Source organism: Petaurus breviceps, unplaced genomic scaffold, assembly GCF_028583685.1.
Source record: "Petaurus breviceps papuanus isolate PSGF00001 unplaced genomic scaffold, PetGlider_PUasm1.0 175, whole genome shotgun sequence".
Classification (NCBI taxonomy): domain Eukaryota; kingdom Metazoa; phylum Chordata; class Mammalia; order Diprotodontia; family Petauridae; genus Petaurus; species Petaurus breviceps.
In genome coordinates this window covers 61,300,448-61,317,925 of record NW_027185764.1, presented here as the reverse complement: position 1 = coordinate 61,317,925, position 17,478 = coordinate 61,300,448, and the positions used below count along the sequence as shown (strand labels likewise).

The 17,478-nt window shown below is 38.3% G+C and overlaps 1 protein-coding gene across 13 annotated transcripts in view; it reads left to right on the top strand.

The window, feature by feature from the left end:
* Positions 1-17,478, top strand: part of RNF38 (ring finger protein 38) — a 220,708-nt gene that overhangs the window by 184,326 nt on the left and 18,904 nt on the right. For 12 of the 13 annotated variants that reach the window (XM_069085236.1, XM_069085248.1, XM_069085247.1 and 9 more), the window contains 4 exons: positions 5,191-5,404; positions 7,432-7,599; positions 9,154-9,324; positions 14,926-15,087. In XM_069085236.1, coding sequence (XP_068941337.1) covers positions 5,191-5,404; positions 7,432-7,599; positions 9,154-9,324; positions 14,926-15,087 — 715 coding nt within the window. The remainder of the gene's footprint in view (positions 1-5,190; positions 5,405-7,431; positions 7,600-9,153; positions 9,325-14,925; positions 15,088-17,478) is intronic. The other variant, XM_069085244.1, reaches the window with a different exon arrangement.

Here is a 17,478-nt window from a genome sequence, read left to right as displayed (position 1 = left end):
ATTTTTGGAGGAGTTGTGGAATGATGGATACACTTAATGCACTGTTGATAAAGCTATGAATTGGTCTAACCATTCTGGAAAGGAATTTGGAACTGTATTAGTAGCAGAATATGTTATATAAGGTAGGTCAGTTTTCCTTTACAAGGTATTGAAACCCTCTAAAATTCCTTCAGAGTTTAGACTTAAAGGGTTCAGGGTGGTATCTCAAGGCTCTGTTCTAGATTACCTTATCTTTTCTCTCTACTTTCTCCATTGGTGACCTTCGGTTTCCATTGATTTAATCATCTCTGCAGAGACTCCCAGCTCTAGTCCTAGTCTCTCTCCTCAGTTCCATTCCTACATCACAGACTGCTTACTGAACATTTCCAACTGCATGTCCCATGGGTATCTAAACTCACTGTGTCTGAGGTAGTATTCATTATCTTTCTCTATACCATACCTCTGTTACAAAAACTTATAATGCTGCTTTTTATACTACTTATAATCTCTATCAAGAAGACTGCCATCCTTTAAGATACCCCAGCTAAGCAGCTTCAGTATCATCCTTAATTCCTCATATTTCCCATCAGTTACCACATCTTGTCATTTCTACTTCCACACTATCCTTGAAATTTCCCTACATTTCTACTCATACCATAGCCACTGTAGTTCAGACCATCACCACTTCTCACCTGGACATAGCAATTGCTTCCTAAATTCTTCTCAAATCTCTTCTGATTCCAATTCATCCTTTACACAGCTGCTCAAGTAAATTTCCTAAAGTGTTAACTATGTCACCCTCACAGCCCTTCTCAGTAAGATCCAATACTTCCTAAAACCGCAAGGATCAAATATAAACTCTTCTGTTTGGCATTTTAATCCCTCCACAACCTATTCCTACCCTTCCTAATACACCCTTATTATGTGTTACTTTCCTCTCAGCACTATACAGTGTAGCCAGACTGGCTTTCTTACTGCTCTTCACACAGGTCACTTAATCTTTCATCTCCTTGCTTTGTACTTCCTGTCCATTGTCTATTAGGCAGTTCTTCCTTGTCTCTACTTCTTGGAATTCTTGGTTTCCTTTGAGCCTCATCTTTAGCTCTACTTTCTACATGAGTCATTCCTTATCCCCAATAGTTCCTAATGCCTTCCACCTCCCCAATGCCAGGATTCCATTTTGTTCTGTATTTTTGTTGTCGTTTCTGTTAGAATACAAGCTCCTTGAGGACCAGATTGTTTGACTTATGTCTTTAAATCCCTACTGCTTAGCACAGTTCTTGGCACATAATAGGCACTTAAATAAATATTTGTTAATTGATACATTAGTATCCCTAAACTGATTCCCCTCTCCCTCTTATTTATATATTTATTTATTATCAGAAATGGCTCCATAGGTGTTGGGGGTTAAATGGCTTGCATTTCTTGTCACTTTCTTATTACTTGGTATTTTTAGTGCCATGTCTGGCACATAAGTGCTTAATAAATGCTCTGCCATTCATTCATATGCTTTACCCATTGCTCCTAGTTCTTCCTTATCTAAACTTTTGTTGATTTACTTTTTATTTTTTCTTTTAAAGAAATTATTTTCCTTGGAATTCCATGTAAATGTTTGTGATTTGGGTCTAATTCTATCAAATATGTCTACATATATGATTAGTATAGCACTATTTAATTTGCTTTTCTTATCCCTACCCCCATTTACTTTGTGTACATTTTGAATTTACCAGTCTGTGTACAGGTTGACTCCTTTAACTCCCACTCCAGTTGAATATAAACTGCTTGAGTGAGGACTGGGACTGTTCCTTTCTGTTATCTGTATCTTCAGCACCTACCAGAGGACCTGACATGTATAAGTGCTTAGTTGAATTGAATTACCAGTTAGCACTTTGCAGTTGCCTATTTGTAAGTCTTCATACACACACTTACATGCTCTTTTCATTTTCAAGCAACCATAATATACTACTGCTCTAATTACATATATATATATATATATATAAATTTTTTTTTTTCCCTACATAGATCTGAGCATGTCAGTCCTCTCCTCAAAATTGCTTTGTGGCTCCCTCTTGTATCCAGGCCTGTCACAATATGATGGCAAATTATCTTCCCATTTTTATTTAATATTTCTTCTGTTTACTCTGTGTTATTCTGTTATATTCTAACTTGACAAGTCTGCACCCCAATACACATTACATACTTCCATGTATTTTTCTTTCTCGGTTGCCTTGACCCCCTTTACCTATTGATTTCCTTCCCATTCTTTAAAGTGCATTTCAGATGATGCTGTCGTTCGTTTTAAAATTGTTTCCCTGATGCCTCCCAGTCAGTAATGGATTTCCCCCAGATATCACATAGCAATTTGTTTTGTTACTTCATATAATTCATTCACTGTGATTGTTACATCTTAATAGTTTCAAGTGTTGTTTTTTGTCCTACTATATATTGTTAGTTCCTTAAGGTCAGGGGATAGATCTTGGTTTTTTTTTTTTTTTGCTTTTTGGAGGGCAATTAGGGTTGACTTGCCCAAAGTCACACAGCTAGTTTTTTTGTGTGTTAAGTGCCTGAGGCCATATTTGAACTCATGTCCTCCTAACTCCAGGGCCAGTGCTCTATTCACTGTGCCACCTAGCTGCCCCATGAAGTGGATAGATTTTATATAAACTTTCTCACTCCATTTATATCTAGCACAGTGCTCTTGTCTAGTGAATACTTAAATGCTTAATTTATAAACCTAATATTGTTTATTGAATTGTAGCAGTTTATTGTTCTTAGGATTTAGAGCTTTTAAAAGACCTTAGGGCAGTGAAGTGGCACAGAGGTTAGAGTACCAAACCTGGAATCAGAAAGATTCATCTTCCTGAGTTTAAATCCAGCCTCAGACACTAGCTGTGTGACCCTGGGCAAGTTATTTAACTTTGTTTGCCTGAGTTTCCTCTTCTGTAAAATGAACCAGTGAGGAAAATGGCAAATCTCCCCATTATCTTTGCAAAGAAAACCCCAAATGGGGTCACAAAGCGTTGAATGCAGCTAAAAATGACTCAACAACAACAAAAGATCTTAAGAGGTCATCTAATTTAGCACCTTATTTTTTTATCTTCTCGGAGGCTTATGATTTTTAAGTTGTCTTTATGCACAGTGTCTTCAAAATCAGTGTTTTGTTTATATAAAAATCATGTGTTCTTTTAATAGTTTTGATTTTTGCTTCTGTTCTTCCAGAGTGTCCTTTACTTTAGGATATTTGTATTCCCAATCAGTTGTTCTCTCTTTTGCTTGCTAACTGGATTCTTAGTGATGTGGATTCAGATATTTCCTATTCTAATTATTTCTGCTGCAGGGGACATAAATTTTGCCCTTTGTTTTCTTTTTTCTTTCAAGACTCTTGTTGCCCTTTTGAACTATCCTAGAACATCCTGTTACAGTCCCATGCTCTTTGGGAAATCCATGGGTTCTCTCCTAGGGCGTTGTTTCTTTTTCCTTTTTCTCGCAATATTATTTATTTAGACACATTTGTGGTTATTTAGTTGTCTTGGCGGCCATCATGACTTCTGTTTTAATTTCCTTGTTGATTTGTTTGCTTATGCTCTGAGTATTTAACTGATGTTTCCTCTTCCTGAGATCTTTCATATTTGGGATCTTTTTTCCTCCTTAAAGTTACCATATTGCTCACTTTTTGACTGCCTCCTCTTTGATAGTGAATTCCTCAGGCTAGACCCAAAGCTGTCTTAAGTCTCTTCTCACACTGAGAAATTCATTTTTCATTAGTCTCTGTCTCTTTCCTTCAGGACTAGTATAGCCCCTCATGTAGACCAATTCCCTCTATTCTTTAGTTCTCTCCCTGAGAACTGTTGTAGTGCAGCCACAGGCAGAGCCTGCACCTGCCTTCCTAGATCTCCCTCTCTCCAAATGGGAGCAGAGTTGAGCTTTTTGCTAGTAGCCACAGAATTCTGTGCAAGGGCTGGATCAAGGTGTGCTTGCAGAGGCTATAGCAGCAGCAGTAGCCAACACATTGCTGAGTGAGTTTTCTCAGGATCAGATTCTCCACTGTTCGTTCTGAAGGCTGATAACCGTGTTAGGCTCCATCCTGTCTCAGCCTCTGGAGCAGCTGCCGTTGCTGTAACTCTTGTGCACAGTTTCTCTTTTGCCATGATTTTGAGAGTTAGAACGAGAAAGAATTTCTGGTCCTCTGTCATTGGTCATAAGACTCCAAACTTCTCTAGTCCCTGATTTATTTTTTTTATTTATTTTTATTTTTTTGCCCTTTTGGAGGGCAATTGGGGTTAAATAACTTGCCCAAGGTTACATGGCTAGTTTTTTTTGTGTGGGTGTTAAGTGTCTGAGGCCGGAACCGAACTCAGGTCCTCCTGACTCTGGCACTTCACTCACTGCATCACCTAGCTGCCCTAGCCCCTGATTTTATACATGAGAGGAACCAGAGAGTCAAAGTGAGTTGCCAGATGTTAAAGAGGTGACAATGAGTAGAGCAGGGCTTCAAACCCAAATTATTTGATTCCAGATCTAATGTTCTCTCTACTCTACCATGTTACCTCTCCTAGCACAGCTATCCTTTGAACCCTATTATGAATAATAATAAAATATGCCAGAAATTTTATTATAAATTTTGGGAGTTCAGGTCAAGGGTACAAGACAAGCTCAAGGTTTACAAAGGAACTTTTCAGGGATATATCTGTTACTTAATCAGCAAGCAATTGTTAAGTGTTTTCCATGTACTGTACTTGGCACTTGGTATACAAGTACAAAGAATAAAACAAATTCCTAGTCCCAAGGAGGTTACCTGAGCCAGTTACTTAATTTGTCAGTGTCCCCCAAACAATTTCCTAAGATGGGTTTTTAACAACTTGTGAAATTTTTTGAAATTTTTTTAATATTTTGATAATTATATTTCAATACAATTGCTTTCCTTTGTAATCCTAAATATTTTATTTTATTTAAAAACATTATTCTGAGGAGTAATAGGTGTCAGACTGTCAGTAGGATCACGACACAAGAAATGAGCCCCTGCTCTGAGACTACAAGGTGCCAAGGAGGTCCTTATCTTTCTTGGTATTGGATGCTCCCTGTACTAGTGAAATCACAGACTTCATTCCCCAAAATCCTCACATAATAACCAATAATTCAAGGAGGGCACACAGGATTTTATTGGCAACCTAAAATAATTTGTCTCCCTTTTTCACATTTAACATGTTTCAGTCCTCCTGTTAGGCGCCAGAGAGGAAGGAGGGATCGTCTTTCTCGACATAATTCCATTAGTCAAGATGAAAACTATCACCATCTTTCATATGGACAGCAGCAAGCAATAGAGGAGCCTCGAGCCTTCCATCCTCCGAATGTATCCCCACGTATGTTACATCCTGCCGCTCACCCACCTCAGCAGAATGCAGTGATGGTTGACATACATGACCAGGTAGTGTGCTGAAATGCTCCTATTAAAGAGATACTGTAATTCATTGAAATTTCTTCCTTTTTGTCAAGTTTCTTAATCACAAAAAAAAAAGACGTAGCAGTTTAACTTGCATATACAGGGTACCTTGAGCTCTCAACAAAATTCAAAAATCGGTGTCTTGAGTTGTGGAAAAAGTTGATAATTTAAATGGGTATTTTCACTTTATTAGTACTCCCCAGTTAAAGCGGAAAAAAAGGGGTGACAGTCTCAGAATCTCTTAAGCAGCTGTAAATGTCAGAAAAGGACCAGGGACGTTGTTGTGGCTTTCTTTTAGCTCAAGGCATCTGTGTGTATCAGGCTAAAGAAATTCACCCAATCCTGAAGATTAGAATAGGAACTTTTAGGTTGAATAGTAAAGGGATATCCTTGAGGCTTTGATCAGAGTATTCAGATAATAGTATTCAGGTTGGCATTCAGATCTGTTTGGGGGGTTCTTTTTTGGCATTCACATTCATTCTTTCCCATGAGGTAATATGACTTCATGGACAGAGGGCTGTCGCATTGTGTCTTAGAGTTAGGAAGGCCTGAGTTCAAGTCCTGGCTTTTAAATATTAGATGTGTGACATTGTCTTGTCACTTAGCTTCTCAGTGCCCCAGTCAACTGTCCAACACTACAGGTCACCAAGGGAAGGGAATTCCTTATAAAGTTTACATCAGAACCCCATACCTGCCTCTCATCCCCCCAATAACGTAAATGTTTTCCTTTGTAGAGTGAGCTCAGTTCTTTTTTCTTTTTTCTTTTTTTTGCTTTTTGGAGGGAGGATGGCAGGGCAATTGGGGTTAAATGACTTGCCTGGGGTCACTTAGCTAGTAAGTTTTAAGGGTCTGAGGCTGTATTTGAACTTTTGAATTCAAGTCCTCCTGACTCCAGGGCCAGTGCTCTACTCACTGCGCCACCTGGCCACCTCGTGAGCTCAATTTTATACTATATAAATGGAGAACTGGTTTTCCTAAATCCATTAAAAGATTCTCCACAGAACCTTTACATTACACATTTTACAATATAGGGGAAAATATGACAAACTTCTGTTTCCTAATGTGAATATTTGAATTTATTCTCTGCTGTCAAGTTCTGTCGTTTTTTGGCAAGACAGTTTTCTTTGAGGGCTTGATCTTGAGAAGAGCTGCAAGGAATCTAATTTTAAAAACTGTCTCAGTGGTTGCTTGCCTACTGTCATCTCCCCTTCAAACAGACAAACACTTCTATTTGCTAATTCCCTGGAAGATAGGTGAGTGGGTGGTCCAGTGGTTAGAGCATTGGGCCTGAATAAGAAAGACTTGAGTTCATTTGCTAGCTGTGTAATCTTGGACAAGTCACTTAACCATTGTTTGCTTCAATTTCCCCATCTGTAAAATGGGGATAAAATAACATCAATCTCCCAGGGTTATTATGAGGGTCAAATGAGATAATATGTGTAAAACACCTGGTATGGTGCCTGTCACATAGTAGATATCATGTAAGTGATGGTAATGATCATTATATGAGAAAGTAGATGATCTTCTCTCAGCCTTAGGATCCAACAATTTTTTTTTTTAAAGCAATCAGGGTTAAGTAACTTGCTCAAGGTTACATGGCCAGTTATTTTTGTGTGGGTGCCCAGTATCTGAGGCCAGAACCAATCCCAGATCTCCCGACGCTGGGGCTGGCGCTCTTATTCACTGTGGAATCCAACAAATGTTGATTAAGCTGTGAAATGTTGGAATATAAAGGCAAAATGCAATAATGAAGAATATAAAAATACTCATTTGAAAACAGTTCTAAATGTTAGAGTTGAAAGCAATTATTAATCCAGATCATTCATTTAAAAACTATGGAGCTTCCCAAAGGTCCCAAAGCTTAGAGAGTATCAGACCTGGGATACAAATCCAGATCTCCTGAGACCATCTATTACCGTTTTCAATAGACTTCCACACTTGCCTAATGTTGATATTTAATCAATTGTCTGTCACTAGTGTTCATTAACATTATATTCATCCCTTCTTTGTAGCTCCATCAAGGGACAGTCCCAGTTTCTTATACTGTAACAACAGTTGCTCCACATGGGATTCCACTTTGCACTGGCCAGCACATCCCTGCTTGCAATACACAGCAGGTTCCAGGGTGCTCCGTGGTTTTCAGTGGACAGCACCTCCCTGTCTGTAGTGTGCCTCCTCCTGTAAGTATTCATCTAAGTTCTTGTAAGATCTTAGCCATAATATGCCTTAGTGTAAGGGTAAGAATATGCCATGGAATGGAATGGAAAAGCATTTAGGAAGCACCTACTTAACTGTATGCCAAACACTGGAGAAAGAAACAGTAATATGATTCTGTTCCTGCTCTCAAGGTGTGCACCTTGCTGTTGCCTTTGGAGATTATTCCTCATCCTGCAGTTAGTCTTGGAAAGTTGCTGTGGCTCCATCCTTGACACAGCTACCAAAGTACAAGTTAACCATGTCATTCACTAGCTTAGGAAACTTCAGTAGCTCCTAATTAGTCTTTAGGAAAAATTCCTACTTCTCTATATTCTGTCTTCAACCTTCATTTTCCAATTTGTTTCACCTTGTTCCCCTTAAAGCAGTCTACATTCCAGCCAGACTTGCCATCTTCCTGTTCCCTAAACATTCCATCCCTCAGTTGCAGTCCTTTCCATAGGTTGTTCCCCCTGCTGGAATATCTTCCTTTCTCACTTCTACCTCTTAGCATCTTTAGCTTCCTTCAAGACTGTATCACTTCCTACTTGAAGATTGTCCCCCCTTCCCCACACCCCAGTTGTTAGTATTTTTTCTTCTCAAATTGTCTTTTATTTACTTTTTTCATGTTATATGCCCTTGCCCATCTACCTACCATCTCCCACCCCACCCCCAAAGATGAAGGTAAGCTCCTTGTACTATTTTGTTTAATGTTTTATCTTTGTATTCCTGGCACTTAACACAATATTTCACACAAAGTAAGTGCTTAATAAATACTGTATTGAATCAAAATAATGTGGAGTCTGCAGGGAAGAAATAATTAGGAGTCTGTAGGGAAGAACCAAAAAGTCAGTAACAATTAGTCTGGGTCCTCTACCCCAAGTACCCCTTGCTTTTCTTTCTTCCCCTTTTCTTTCCTCTCTATCCAGTAGTGTCCCTTCCTGTCTCTTCTCTTTTCTACTCCCCTCCTCTATATGGGTACAATCAATCCAGTCTTTTCCATTCCACTTCTCCATTAGCATTTCACCTGTAGGATCCCTTCTAGGTGGGTGCTGTAGTATCCTTTCTTCTCATCCTTTTCCTTCAGTGAGGGTCCTCCAACTATACCACTGTTGGTGGCAGTAAGCTAACCTTCCTGATTTAAAGGCACTTAAGAATCAAGTGTGCATAGGCAGCAGCAATCTAAAGGCAGAATGGTGAAGACTTGACAAAAGGCTGGTGAGGAGGGAAGTAATTAAGGAGAAGGGGAAGACATTAGTAACTCTTAGGTTACCAATTTTGGTGACTAGAAAGAAGGTGAATTAGGAGGGCCCATGGTTTTATGAACATGAATGATCATGTCAGCTTTAGACATTGAAATTTAGTTAATTAATAGCGTACTCTGGATTTTTCTCATTTGTTTTATTTCACTATTAATTTTACCTATTGCAAGTATTTTACCTATTTTCTCTGATAGAAGTTTTATTTTTTTATTCTTCTAAATAAATCATGGAATATCCTGACCTTATTAGCAACAAAAAATAATGTCTTTTCTCTTACAGATGCTTCAGGCATGTTCAGTTCAGCACTTACCAGTACCATATGCTGCATTCCCACCTCTTATTTCTAGTGATCCATTTCTTTTACATCCACCTCACCTTTCTCCACATCATCCTCCTCATTTGCCACCACCTGGCCAGTTTGTCCCCTTCCAAACACAGCAATCACGATCGGTATGTATACGCTTTTATTCTTTTGACTACAAATTTGCTTGAAAATTTAAATCAAGATCTGCTAATTATCTATAGAACAAAGATGTATGTACCTGATACTTCAATTTTTTGTACTATAAAAAAAGAACCTATATTTTACAAATAGATGTTTGGCATGAATTAATAATGAAGATTCATTTGAAATGAATTGAGAGTTCCTGCTTTATATATTAGTGATGTGCTACAATTTTGTTTTGCTATTCTTTTATTTGCAGTCTCAGTAGTAAAAGTAAGCTGAAAAAACAAAATACTAAAATGCTTTAAAAAAAAAAACCCTGAAAAAACAAAGCAAAACCAAAAAAAAAAGGAAGCTGAAATAAAAATCCTTTTGGAGTTTGGGGGCAGGAATTAGTTTATTCTAAGATAGCCGTAAGCCTTAGATTGACTGGAATATGTGAAAACTCTTTTTGAATATTGACTTCTCCTTTTCCTTTAAATATTCCCAGCTTTCTTAAAGATCTAGGTTTGAGCCATTTAGCACCCGTGACCTTTAAAATCACCTTTAACACCCTATTTCCTTTATCTTGCCTTTGATCCTGTTGTCTTCAACCATTTACTCTGACATTCATCCCTTTTCTGAAATCTTCAGTCTCTTTCTGTCTACTGGTTCTTTTCTCTACTGTCTATACTCCTAAGTCTTTCCCATCTTTAAAAAGTCCTTGTTAGGTAGCTGTGAGCTCTTCCACCCAGCTTGCACTTGGCTCTCTCCTGCCTCCAGGTGCAGCACCACCTCCTCTCTTTTCCTAAGGGTTTAAACTTGCCACTTCAAAGTTCACCATGGATGAAGATATTGCTGCTCTGTTGTTGACAATGGCTCTGGAATGTGCAAAGCTGGCTTTGCAGGAGACGATGCCCCTCGGGCTGTCTTCCCTTCCATTGTTGGGTGCCCCAGACATCAGGGTGTGGTGGTGGGTATGGGCCAGAAAGACAGATATGTGGGGGATGAGGCCCAGAGCAAGAGAGATATTCTGACCCTGAAGTACCCCATTGAACATGGTATTGTCACCAACTGGGATGACAAAGAGAAGATCTGTCATTATACTTTCTACAACGAGCTCCATGTGGCCCCTGAAGAGCACCCTGTGCTGCTCACAGAAGCCCGCTTGAACCCCAAAGCCAATATAGAAAAGATGACTCAGATTATGTTTGAGACCTTCAGTACCCCAGCCATGTACATTGCCATCCAGGTTGTGCTGTCCCTGTATGCCTCTTGTCGTACCACTGATATTGTAATGGACTCCAGTGATGGTGTGACCCACACTGTGCCCATCTATGAAGGTTATGCCCTTCCCTACGCCATCCTCTGTCTGGATCTGGCTGGCCATGATCTGACAGACTACCTCATGAAGATCCCGACCAAGAGAAGGTACAGTTTCACCACCACAGCTGAGAGGGAAATTGTGCGTGACATCAATCAGAAACTGTGTATGTCGCCCTATACTTGGAGCAGGAGATGGCCACTGCTGCATCCATCTCCTCTCTGGAAAAGACCTATGAGCTCCATGATGGTCAGGTTATCACCATTGGCAACAAGAGGTTCCGGTGCCCAGAAGCTCTCTTCCAACCATCTTTCTTAGGTATGGAATCTTGTGGAATCCACGAAACTACCTTCAACTCAGTCATGAAATGTGATGTTGACATCCGTAAGGATTTGTATGCCAACTACCATGTACCCAGGCATTGCTGACAGGATTCAGAAGGAGATTACAGCCCTAGCTCCCAGCACAATGAAAATCAAGATCATTGCCCCACCTGAGCGCAAATACTCTGTCTGGATTGGAGGCTCCATCCTGGCATCTCTTTCCACCTTCCAGCAGATGTGGATCAGCAAGCAGGAGTATGATGAATCTGGGCCCTCCATTGTCCACCACAAATGCTTCTAAATGGACTGTTTGTGTTTTTTTATTTAAAAAAAAATTTTTTTTGTCAAAGGGTGTGACATGTGACATGATAATTGCCCCAAAAAAGAGATGAGATTGGCATGGCTTTGTTTTTGTGGGGGTTTTTTTTGGGGGGGGGGCGTTATTTTTTGGTTTTTGGTTTTGGCGCTTGACTTGGGATTTAAAAACTGGAACAGTGAAAGTGATGAGCAGTCTAAGTATGCTGGAGGCAAACATCCCCAAAGTTCCACAGTGCGTCTTCAGGACTCTGATTGTACATTTGTTTTTTGGGGTTTTTTTAAGTAGTCATTCCAAATATCATATAATGCATTGTTACAAAGTTACAAGCCTCTGTAAAGGCTTTCAAAGGAGCACTGTAACAAAGATCCAGATGGGGAGGGGGGAGGGGGGAGGGGGAAAGGTGCTAGTATTGCTTTAAATGTAAGTTATGTAATCCTTAAAAAAAAACTTTATCTTCTGCCTTAATATTTGTTCCTTTTTTTTTTAATTGTCATCCATATGGAATGGCCCCCTAAATTCCCTCCCTGCCCCCAATGTAGATGTGAATGAGGACTTTTATAGTCTCTCTGTGAGTTTTGAGATTGGTGCCAGTACTTGAGGGAGGGGAGGAGCTTTACCTGTACACTGACTTAAGACCAGTTCAAATAAAAGTGCACACGTTAAAGAAAAAAAAAATCCTTGTAAGATCTTATTATTATATATATCTCCTCCCTTTCTTGGGTAAACTTGTGGGCGGGGGGGGGGGGGGACCGAGTTACCCTTGATCTCTAAACTGCCAAATCTAATGCTGTTTTCTTAATATTTGTCCTTAGTCTCAGCACTTAACTCTGTTGACCACCCTTTCTTTCTGAATACTCTCTCTTCTCTCACTTTTCATGTCAGTGCTCTCTCTAGGTTTTTCTCTTAACTTTTTTCTCAGGTTCTTTTGCTGGCTTTTTCATCCATGTCACGCCCAGTAACTGGGTGTTAACCTGAGGTGCTATCCTGAGCTATCTTCTCTCCATACTTTTTCTATTCTATTATATACTCCTATGGGTTTGAATATCAATACTATGCAGTTGATTCCTACATCTCTGTATCCAGCCATAGTCTGTATCCTGAGCTTCAGTCCCACATCACCAACTCTTTATTGGACATTGATTACTAGATGTCCTATCAATACCTCAATGTGTCCAGATCAGAACTCCTCAAACCCACCCCGATTCCAAATTTACTGTTACTGTCAAAGGTGCTCACATTCTTAATTCCTCAGTATTTGTAGTCTATTACTGAATATCATTTCTTTCTCCATAACATTTCTTATCTACCTGCCCTTCTCTCCACTCAGTCACTAGCCTAATTCAGGTCTTTCTCACCTCTTTCCCAGACTCCTAATTTATTTTCCTACCTCAGGCTTCTCTTCACTCCAGACTATCCTCCATACAACTGCCAATTTTCCTCAAGTGCAGGTCTGATCTTGATACTCTTCTTTCTCCCTCTCTCCTCCCCCTTCCCCAACTCTGATGTCTCCTTATTACTAATAGTATCACATAGAACTCCTCACTTGGATAGTTGGAGAACTTCACAACCTGGCGCCTTTTTGTCTTTGCAGTTTTCTTACATGTAATTCTCTTTGACACATTCCGTTTCTGTACAAAATTGACTTGTTAGCTGTTCCTCACCTGTGATGTGCCACATCCCTTCTCTCTGTCTTTACACTCTCTTTCCCCATGCCTAGAATGTACTCCCTTCTTATCTCCACCTCTTAGAATCCCTGACTTCTTTCAAGACTCCACACAAATGCTACTGACTGCAAGAGGCCTTTTCTACTCCCCTCTCTCCTCTACTACCTCCAACCAAAGGTACTAATTACCTTTCGTCCACTCAGTATGTATCTTGTATGTTCCTATATACGTACATATCTCTTTCATTAGAATATAAGTTTTTGAAGTCAGGAACTGTTTTTGCCTTTTCTGTATATTCCTGCACTTAGTACAACTTAGCACAGTGCCTGAAATGCAGTAAATGCTTAATAAATGCTTCTTGATTGATATGTTTAAAAAGAGATAAATAATACCTGTCCTTTCTACCTCTTAGGTGTTTATAATAGCCAGGTCTTCATTTTTTCAGGGACATAAGGAATAAGTTCAAGTATAATATAAATCCACCAATGATCCAAAAACTTTATTTTAGCCATCAGTTTTGTTGGCATCTACCCAGTCATGGGCAGCCATATGGCAGGGACCAAATTAAGAGTTGTTAAACTGGCTGTTTTGGTAGATTGTGGAATATGATGTAATCATGGGGCTATGGTTTGTCAGTCAGTAAATCTTTGTGGTTGGGGAACAGGGACATAAGTGAGTTACATGTATTCAGGAGGGAGGTGGTCAGAATGTGAGTCCCAGGATTGATAGTTGAGGGGGAAAGTAGGTAGCAGTTTCTAAGTAAACTGCCCATAATCTTCAGTCAAGAAATTAGGTGAAATGAGGGAGTACCAATAGAAAAAGAATTCGAAGCAGTGGGGTAGAAGACAGTATCTTGGGCCTCAGTATATTCCATATGAACAATAGTGTTGTGACCATTAACTGTAACAGGTTGCCTGTCTTCATTCATGGTCTCTTACATCTTGTTGCATGTAGGTGCAATAGCAGGTGAGTGCTGTGCACTTAAAGCAAAGCAGCAGTTACCTTGGATGTTCATAGTAGATGATTATGGCATAAAAAACTAAACTGTTAGAACCTTTCTATTTAGCAAGTTTTTCTTTATATTCGCTTTTTTTTTTTAAAGAATTGAGATAAGTAGAAGTAGCCCTTAGTTTATAGAATTTCATTTTATAGCGAGCTCAGCTAAAAAAGAGAAATCACCATATGGATTTTTTCTTTAGATGAAGACTTCTTTAAAATAGCATGCTGTTTGGGTTGGAGTGAGGAAAGACTTGTGCCTGAAAATGACTGAAAATTGGAGCCAATTACAATAAAAATTTTCTTTTGATTTTCAATATTTCTATAATCACAGTGTCAATAGTTGATATTTCTGCATAGTAGATACACATATCCTGTCTTGGTTCTTAGTTTTAAAAAATCATATTTATATATTCCACTAATTGATGTATTGCATTTACATATTTTAGGTGGCTGAAAATCATGAGTATGTCAAAGGACTGTGAAAAAAGAGGCAATTTTAAGCAGTGTGCATATCCTACAATGCTATTTTCTTTATGGGAAAAAGATTTCAAATAGTAAAAGTAGTTTATCCTTTGACATCCTGAATAGTGAAAATTAGTAACAACTCCTTCTACTTTGTATGTTATTTTCTTTAAGCAATAAGCGTTAAGTAACTTGCTCAAGGTTATACAGCCAGTTATTAATTTTGTGTGGGTGCCGAGTATCGGAGGCTGGAAACAATCCCAGGTCTCCTGACACTGGGGCCAGCACTCTTACTTGCTGCGCCACCTGGCTGCCCCTTGTATATTATTTTCAAGTTAGTAAAAGTCTATAGTAAAGTTCATTGTGGTCTATATTCCCATTTAGTGTTTCAGAATGGTGTTGTTGACAGAAGATTCATGGTCTGAAATAGCAAAACTATTATGCAAAGATTTGTTTCAAATCATAAGCTGGAAGTGATCCCAATTTGCCTGAATGTGGAAATAAAGTTTGTTTTGTGTGTATGTGTGTTTAATCAGCCATTACAAAGGATAGAAAATGAAGTCGAACTTTTGGGAGAACACCTTCCTGTAGGAGGCTTTACTTATCCTGCATCAGCCCATCCTCCAACATTACCTCCATCAGCCCCTCTCCAGTTCTTAACACATGATCCTTTGCACCAGGAGGTATCTTTTGGAGTAGTAAGTTTCATTTTTTTATTCATATTACTTTTTATATTTTTAATAATTTTACCACTATGTATATTTTTATTGCAATAGTTAATATTTTATATTAAAATAATATTTTGTGAAATAATTCTATTATTAGTATTTAATCTAAAGCCAAATATGGCTTATTTAAGTCATTGTTTTATTTCTAATTTTTTTATTATATCACACGACAAAAGTTTAAATAGTGATAGCTGTGGATAAAGTTAAGAAAAATTTTCATTTAAGGAATTTTTTCTGAATATAACAGATTAAATTATGTAATTTATTTTATGCAGATCTTATTTACACATTCTGCACTTAAAGTTTTTTTTTCATTGTATTTTTTCTAAAGTTTAGAGCTTGGCTTGAAAATAAACAAAAATATGGAGACGGGGAGTAACTGATAATGTGTTAGAGATGCCTATTTTAAAATCCATTAATTATATTTGTTTTTTTCCATTTAACCCAAGTAGGTAATTGGGTGATCAGCTCCATTTAAAGCTAAAAAAATAAAATCAATAAAATTAAAAGAATGCAACAATGGTACCTTAGAAAAAATAAACAAAAAGAAATTTCTCTAAAACATTATTTAGTCAGGAATTTGTTGGAATTAAAATTCAGAATGGCCTTTTTTGTTGTTCTTGGCTTTAATGTTATAATACATGTAGCAGATCTTTTTTAAAATCTTTTTTAAAACAAAGGAAGAAAGAAAATAGGGATGTAGAGTAGAAGTGGTATCCTTCACTGCTAATTCATAGGTGTTTGAGGAACCAAGTTGAGAATGTTTGCTAAGGCAAACCCTTTTGAAATTCCATCCTTTTTCACCTTCCTTGACATAGATATACATATGTATTAAGTCTTCTCTCCAAAACATAACATATCCATTCCAGCCTTGCCTCTCTCTGACATTTCAGTCCTGTAATCATAAGTCTGTTGTTACCTATCTCTACCTAGATACGCAACATGAGCATCTTTGACTCAACATGTCCAAAACTGAACTTCCCCCTAGACCAGATAGTCCACTTGACTTTATTCATTATAATAATAGTGGTACTGTTCTTCTAGTCTTCTCAAACATTAAAATAACATTCATCACTTTACTCTCCATTTCATCACTTATCTTGAGTATTAGTGTTTTAAGAGAAATGTGATTTTTTTTCCTTCAAACATAAAATTTTAAAAGGTTTGCTGCCTTCTCTAAGTCTTAAGATCATTCTCTGAGAATTGAAAGGGATACCAGAGTCCAACCTGTACATGAACAAAAATTTAAAATAGACTTTCTACACATCTATCAAGGATTCTCTTGGAATATTTCCAGTAGGGGACCCAGGAGGCATCTCGCTCTACTTTTGGGATACCTCTAATTATTAGGAAGTTTATCCCCACATAAAACTGAAATCCTTATCCTTGAAGCTTCTACTGGTTTTCCTGGTTCTGCTTTGTTAGGCCAATGAAAATCGGCATGCTTTTTTTTTTAAACTCTTCTACGTATTTGCCTTTCAAAGTCTTTGACTCCAGGTTAAACATCCCTAATTCCAGATTAGGAAAATTTGTGTTCAAACCACACCTTAGACACTTACTTACTTTGGGACCCTGGAAATTCACTTATCCTTTCTGAGCCTCATTTTCCTCCTCTGTAAAATATGGATAATAATGCAGTGAAGTAGGTACCATTGTGAGGATCAAATAAGACAATGTATGTAATGCTCTTAGCAAATGTTATATATGAGCTGTGGGTTGTTATTTGTCCTCCTTCTCAAAGAGGACTCTGACGTTAGGGAGGTGATGCCATAATAGACAAGTGAATTAAGTGAATTGGTTTAAGTGAGAAAGGGCTGTGCAAAGTCACTAGCCTCACTTTCTCCTCCCAAGCCATCTGGGTCCCTTTGCCAGATATAGATCAGGACAAATGCAATGGGGAACCTTTGCCTTTTCAGGCTAAGGTCTTTAATAGGTCTCAGTTTGACTGAGGCAATGCCTATTTATTCATTGATTAAGGCTTTTATTAATAAGGAATGAGGTAGAGAATGACTTCTTTGCCTAGTCAAAAAAAAAAAACTGTTTTGGAGGGGAATACTCAAGACTCTCAGGGCTTTTGGCCAAAACTGAAATGATTGCTGTTTACTTTCATTCTGAGCCATTCAGGACCCAAACTTTGACGAGTAGGGGCTCGGCTTGGGACCTATCGTTGGCCATTCTATGAAAGCCTGAGTGACTTAGGTTCTAAGGCTGGTCTATCAGATGAAGTAATGTATGTAATATTCAGCAAATCTTGTATATGATCTGTTGGTATTATCATTATTGTTCAAATAGCCTTCTGTGGTGTGATTGTAAAACTCTTTTCCACAATGTCCCGTTCATCAATGTCCACTTTAAACTATA